A 6,994-nucleotide genomic window follows, 5' to 3' on the forward strand; every position below is an offset into this window, starting at 1 on the left:
CAGTTGCAGCAAGGCAGGAAGCCTCTATCAAATCTCGAATTCTGTGCTTTCCTCATCTGATTCCAGCAGCAAGAGCAATTTGAATTATAAATTTTCCATTATAAAGCCTGATTAGAGATCAAAATGCCACCTGCTTACTTTCCTCCCTACCCCACTCTACCCACGCAGTGAGATTTGTTAATAAACAGGGGAACAAAGATGGAAGAGAGATCCAGGCTGCATTCTTTGCAAGTGGGGAGCGCACGCTTGTCGGAGCGTTTTAGATACTGTGCTCTGGTAAACCCTAGCAGGCTGATCCTCTTTGCTCCCCAAGTGGCCGGGATGCAGCTCTCAGCCTCTTAATAAACACATCCATCTCCCTCCACACTGGTAGGCGCAAGGATTTTCTCTGACCAAACCCACACTTCTGCATCTATTTTCAGCCCCCATAAATCATATTCCATTGTTTTGGGGAAACTGAATTCAAGTTTAACAAGCCATCAACCTCATCCCTCCATTCCCCACCACTCCAAATTTCCCTCAGGGAGAAATCTGCAAAGAGGAAATTCTAAATCAGATGTGGAGTTAAAAGGCAAGCTCCCACACAGGGCAGTAAAACAAAACTGGGTAAAAATACCGGCAATAACCACTAATGTCTTTGGTTAAAGGACCTGATTCTTCGGTCCAGGTGTGAACTCAGTGGGCATCTGCAGGAAGCAGAATTTGAACCTAACGCTAAATGACACACGATCCTGCTCTTCATGACCGTAAGCGCTGCGGGGGCTGGATTAAATGGCTCTGCTACAGAATTTCTCCCATTTCAAGGTTACTAAGAAATATAAGATGGATTTAAAATTTATTTGTGTGCTCACCCTTCTCACATCAGCACATTCAGGATTCTTATTCATAACTAGGCTTGACCTAGCACAAGTTCTCTATTTCGCCCTGAGACACACAGAGACTTGCTGTGCAGTCCCAGGTGGACCTGGATCTCAAATGTTCCAGGATCGAAATTAGATCACAGATGCTCACGGCATAAAGTCTGCCAAACCAGGTCTGTGGACTGGTACAATTCTTAAAGAGCCAATAGGAAAACAGCTGTCTAGGGCCAGGAGACCTTAATGACATCCTGGAAAATATAGGACAGTATAAAAGGACTATACAGAGTCAATGATTTTGAAAATTCCCAAGCTCTTAACCACAGCCCAAATGCACATGCTTTAAAATGTACCCACCCCCAAAGCAGTGCACAGCTAACTGTGACTTTGCAAGCCCAGCTTTAGCTCCGCGCATCCACACCACAGCCTGCCAGAGGTCTGCAGACCACTCCCTACTGAGAGTCCAGCTAACCCTACCGGCCTCCCAGCAGGCTGCAGCATGATGCCCAGATCCAAGTCCAGGCACCAGCTGCAGGTCCCTTGGGCCTGCCTTCCCATGTGCCGTGTTCCTGACCGGTTGAACAATAATCAGAGAAGGCCACAGGAAAAGCCGCATCATGCCCACCGCGGCCACTCCCTGGCCCTCATCAACACCGGTTGCGCGCACTTCTACGGAAGAACACAGCATGCAGGAGCACGGGCCTGCTACAGAAGGCCGTGGAACAAGAAATACCAGCATGAGAGGGCGGCTGGTCTGCAGCTTTCAAAGAAGGCAGAGGCTGCGGAGCTTCTGCAGAGGAAGTGGTGATATTTCAACAGCCAACTCCCACAAAAACACGCAGTGAAGAGGAGTGGGGCAGCCGCAGCTGCCAGCACCCTAGCCACCTTCTCCAGGTATTCGGGGCTTGTCTGTGACCACAGTGGTAAGCAGGACACACCTGAAAGTACCTTCTGGCGGAAAAGCAAGCACCTTAACGCTGCCCAATCGGTCCCTTCACTCCTCCCCATTCTTAACAAGATCTGGAATGGCGCGGACAGGGAAAGTTTCTCAGATTAAGGAGAAAACTAAGCCAAGTCAAGACGCCGCGGGTGGCCTCTCCCTCAACTCTCACTGGGCCAACTCCTACCTGCCTCGCCCCCGTCACCTGCTGTAAGGCTTGCTCTTGGGCTGTCAGTGAAAAAACGACTCCCCCTGCCTCCACCAGCCACGCCGGGCTTTCAGAAAAGCCCCCTCAACTAGGAAAGCCTAACTTCAATCCACCCCTAAAAGTCCGACCCACAGGTGTGACAGACTTCCCATGCAGGGGCTGGAGTGCTCCCAGGAAGTGAAGGAAAAGGTCCCCGACGACATTGTCACTGGAAAAGTGCTGGCCACGGCCTCCGCCTCACCCTCTCCACCCACGGGTTCGGAGCCCCCAGGAGCAGTCAGACCGATCCCCGCTCCTGCAGTCTCATTTGTTTCCGGAGAGACACCCACAAGCCAGCCCACGGAGAGTCTGGACTCACCCGCCCCAGCACCCACGCCTCCCCCGCGCCCGGTTCCAGCGCCGCCCCCGACATCCACCCGCGGGCCGCCCCTTACCGCCGGTGTCCTCGAAGCGCGGGGGCGGGCGGTCCCGCAGCGCTGCGCTCCAGCCCGCGCCGGCCTCGTCCTCCTCCGACTCCTGTGCGTCCGGGGCGCGGGGCGGTGGCGGGGCGGCCCCTGGGGGTCCCGGGGGCTCGCGCTCGTCGTCCGAGGAGGCGGCCGAGGAGGAGCGCGAGGCGGCCGAGGTGCTGTAGAAGGGGTTCCCGCCGCTGTCCGGGCCGGACTCGCCGAACACGTCGTCCGAGATGTGCAGGCTCTCGTAGCGCGCGCGGGCAGCCTCGAGCAGCGCCGGCGCCCTCCTCCGCGCGCCCCCGCCGCCCTCGGCCATGGCCCCGGCCGCCGCCCGCGCGCCCGCCCCCCACAGTGCCTCCCAGCCGCACGCGCCGGGCCCCGGGCCCGCGCCGCGGCCCGCCGCCCCCCACCAGCGCAGCCCGCAGCACAGCGCCCGCCGCCCCGTGCCCGGCCGGCCCGCCGTCTTGGCCGCCTCGGGCCCAGCGCCCGGGGAAGCGCCCTCGGAGCTCGGGCGCCGCAGGCTGCGGGCCGCGGCGGGAGGCGAGCCGCGCGCGGGGCTGGCAAGGGCGACCCAGCGCGGGCGGGACGCAGAGGCTGCGGCCGAGACCAGGCGCCGCCGCCGCCGCCGCCACCACCGCCCCCGCTGCGTCTCCTCGGCGCCCGCCGCCTCCCTGCCCGCCCTCTCCACGGCCTCCGGCGCTCGGCTGTCGACCTTCCCGGGCGCGAGCCGCCAGAGGCGGGCCCTGCCTCCTCTCACCTCCCGCCCGCCGGCCAATGGGGAGCCCGGCCCGGACGGCCGCGGGGGAGCTGGGCGGGCCCGGCGCGGGGAACGCCCCCACCCTCCTCCGCGGGGCGGGGCGCGTGGCCGGGGCTGGCGGGAAGGGGGAGGGCCGCCGGCGGCAGTGCCGGTCTCCTCCTACAGGGACGCGCAGCCCGGGACCGCCACGCGCAGCGCGGGGTGGGGAGGGCGGGACCCGGGAACAGGAGGGGAGGGCGACCCGGGTGCTTCCAGCGGTCCGGGTCCGCGGACGGAGCGCGGACCGACCCCGCTCACTGTCCCCTTCCGCAGTCCGCGTGCAGCCCCAGGGAGCTGTCCGCCCCGGTGGTTCTGAACCAGGCGCCGCCGAAACGCTCCAGGTAGGCGGCGGGCCCGAGGTCACCACTCCCGCGGCGGCGGCTGCTGCCGAAGTTTCCTGGAGGTCACTGCCAGCTGCGCCGCATGCTCCCATAAATACAGGGGCTGTCCAGCTTCTGGGAATCTCGCTCTAATTAGGAGCCCGCCTCGCCGGTCCACTGCTGGTCGCTGGTCAGATGCTAACTCCGTCTCGCTTCAGTATCCCTGTAATTTAAGGGTGCCAGCACTGGAGTTAAGTAGCTAGTCATTCCTCATCATCGTTGACGTGTGGCATCTTTTGAACTCAAAATATCCATTACTTCCAAATACTAATTACTCTCACACCTCTATTTTAACATCTCCTTCACACACACACACTTGAAACACTCATGTACTGAAATATTGCATGATCACCCAGGCTTCAGTGCTCTCATAAACAATAGCAAAGAAAGGTTGCATCCGCCCCTCTTCCTTGGGCAGGAATGTGTGGTGGTCATCCTGTTGATGGCGATATGCGTAACGGAGACTGCCTTGTCTTCTTGCTCCCCTCCTACTCCTTCGAATAATGCAATAAGTCACACTAATGGTAAATGGGCCATAAAGTCATTTTCACTCTGAAATAAAATAAATCCTCAGAGATGTGAAGGGCTTACAAATCCTACTGGGCATTAACTAAATTGTAGTTACATGAAACAGAAAGGCATGTTGCGATTTCTACGAATGCATAAAGGATGAAGGACCATTTTGCCTCCAAGTGGGGTCACTTCTAGTGTCGAGCAGGAACCTTCACTCATACCCTCCCCTCCCCAGCCCCTGTGGTTCCTCCTTCCACATCAGGGGCTCTGCACAGGCATAGGTTCATGATCATCACTAACAGACAATATATAAAAAGGAAAAGATTCATGGAACATTCCTTGCTATGTGGATTGGCTGAAAAATGAGGAAGTGCTTGCAAAGCATTTTTACTCCCTTGGAAGAATTATGCCACGGAAAATATCTGGTTTCCAACATACCTATATACTGTGCTAACCAGCTGAAAGTTGTTGAAGAGAGTACAGGTAATCTGACTTATCAAAAAGGGTGATAGTAAAGCACAGGTTGAAGATGCAAGAAGAAGAGTAAGACTCCATAGCTCAAGTTCAAATTCTGCAATTAGGAATTGTGTGAGGCTCCTGCAAGATTTCATGTTATCTATTTTAAATAGTTGAATGGAAAAAATAATTGAATGGGATTCAGAGAGTTAAAATGTGTAGGAAAGAGTTCCTTCTTTTCTTCTCCAGCTAGCCAATGAAAAAGTCAACAGCTAAGGTACGTGTTTTAAAAACGATGAATTGCTTTGCTACCCATAAGGAACCAAGGAACAAAACAACAGCAGTGGCAAGGATGGACAGAGTCTTCCGGTGTCCCTAATTTGCATTTGTATGGTGCTAATTCCCAGGAAACCTTGGGGCCTTGTGCTTCCTAGGCTCACAAATGCTTGTAGCTCACACTGCATGCAACACTGAGGAGAGGATTATATGGACACAAAAGAAACACTGAGAAGTCAAATTGTTACTTCAAAGCTTGTCCAATAAAAATTAGATGAATATTTCAACTTAGAGTGAAGTATTTTATAGCACTTACATTTGTTTAAGCCAGTTTCCAAACAAGAAAAGTAAAAACATTCCAACCTTTGAAAACAGATGACTGCTTCTCACTGTGGTAAGAGAAGGAGTGAGGGGAGGCATCCTCCTGTTTGATAATGACGATTATGATTCTACATCATTAACTTTTATTAGTAACATCATTTCTGAGAGTAATTATAGAATATATATCACACTGAGATCTTTTAACTTTGAGTCATTTGAAAACATCTTCCAAATAATTTAATTATAAAATATAATTAAATAATTTTAGATTAATATTGAGCTTTTGGTTTTATGGTTTTCCCAAACAGCTCAAGGTAGTAAAAAGCAATTCATTTGTGTAGTAGATTCCTTAGGTTTTGTTAAACCAATGGTTCATGCTTTTATGTAACTAGGGCTAATCACCATATTTCATTAAGTCTAAACCTCCTTTCATGGTACAGTGAACCATCGTTTTATGTATCACTAAAAAAGAAAAAAGTGCTGCCATAGGAAACTATGATACAATGGTTCCTTTTCTGTTCTAATTATAATTTAAACTTATTGAAAAAGCTATTTGATCATAATTTTTGGACAGATTTTTATTACGTATCACTCTATTGCATGCATACAGATAAAATATAAATTAACTGGTTAAAGTTTTCCGAATTTCACATTCAGAATCTCACTATCCTTGTTTACTTTCTAACTCAGAGCTGTCAATGCCCAGGTTTTCTCCAGAATATGCTCCTCCAAGTCACTCAGAGCATTTGGTATGCTGCATTTCTCATACAAGTGCTCCTAACTCATCCAAGCTACTGGCCTCCCACTCTATGTGTCCCCCAAGCAGAAGCATGCTAGCTGTGGTCAGTCAGCACTGAGGAGGCAGATGACAGAGCTGAGAGAGAAGTGGTAGCAGATGAAATCAAAGAGGAAGTTGGGTGGGTGTTAAATCTTGCAAGACTTCGGATTTTATTTGGAGTGATATGGGGAGGCACTGGAGAGCATAGAGCAGAGAAATAAGATCTTGATGCTGATGTTTTGTTTGTTTTATTTTGTTTTACCTAATCCAAGGTTTTCATACAATAACTAGATTCAATTTCCTTCTTCCAGTGGTTCTCAGCAGGCCTGTGGCCTGGCACACCAAGGGGTATATGAGGTCAGGCATGCCCTAGGAATAGCAATGAAGTTGGCATAGACTCAGACTCTGTTAACTGCACAGGGATTTTCACTTGCCCGGCACCAATTATAAGACATTCCTGATGTTAATGATGTGAAATGTGAAAAAAAGGAAGTGGGCATCTTAGAAGCCATCGAATACAGTATATATTTTTCCTCGGTAGTTTTACAAGTCTTGATTTTGCAAATAGTCAAGCTGTGGCAGGACACAGAAATGAACATGAATGCTAATGTGGCAGAGAGTGCCCTGGCCAGCTCCAGACTGCACAGGCCAGATGAGGCTTGGGAAGTCTGCGTGTTGCTGGTCACTCTGGATGGAGAAGGCAGGGATGGTGTCAGTGAAGCTGCTGCTTCTCCCCATGTTGCCTTCATCACCCAAAAGGAGGGGGCTACAGCCAAGGAGAAGCTCCCGGGGCTGAGGAGGGTAGGGGGAGAAAGAGTGCAGCTGCTGGATGGTGGCCCGCATGTTGGGGAGGAGGTAGGAGGAGAATATGTGTGACACAGGGTGACGTTTGGGGTCATATCTAATGCAGGGACTTAAGGGTCCAACCTCTCTCACAGTGCTTTTATGTGGTAAATTTATCTAGGAGCCAACACAGAGAGGCAGAAAGAAGGAAATAGGACAATCCTTTGGGAAACTCTC

General features: G+C 52.0%; 1 protein-coding gene across 5 annotated transcripts in view; it reads right to left on the minus strand.

The window, feature by feature from the left end:
* PGBD5 (piggyBac transposable element derived 5) overlaps positions 1-4,087 on the minus strand; it is a 105,427-nt gene extending 101,340 nt beyond the window's left edge. For 3 of the 5 annotated variants that reach the window (XR_008677701.2, XM_019031720.4, XM_055380181.2), the window contains exon 1: positions 2,440-2,861. Coding sequence is in view for 4 of the 5 variants with exons in the window: in XM_019031720.4 (XP_018887265.2) it covers positions 2,440-2,770 (331 nt within the window). In the remaining variant the exon portion in view is untranslated. Of the gene's footprint in view, positions 1-2,439 lie in introns of all 5 variants that reach the window. The other 2 variants (XM_063707660.1, XM_063707658.1) reach the window with 2 other exon arrangements.
* Positions 4,088-6,994: the final 2,907 nt, after the last annotated feature.

This window comes from Gorilla gorilla, chromosome 1 (assembly GCF_029281585.2).
Source record: "Gorilla gorilla gorilla isolate KB3781 chromosome 1, NHGRI_mGorGor1-v2.1_pri, whole genome shotgun sequence".
In the NCBI taxonomy this organism is placed as follows: domain Eukaryota; kingdom Metazoa; phylum Chordata; class Mammalia; order Primates; family Hominidae; genus Gorilla; species Gorilla gorilla.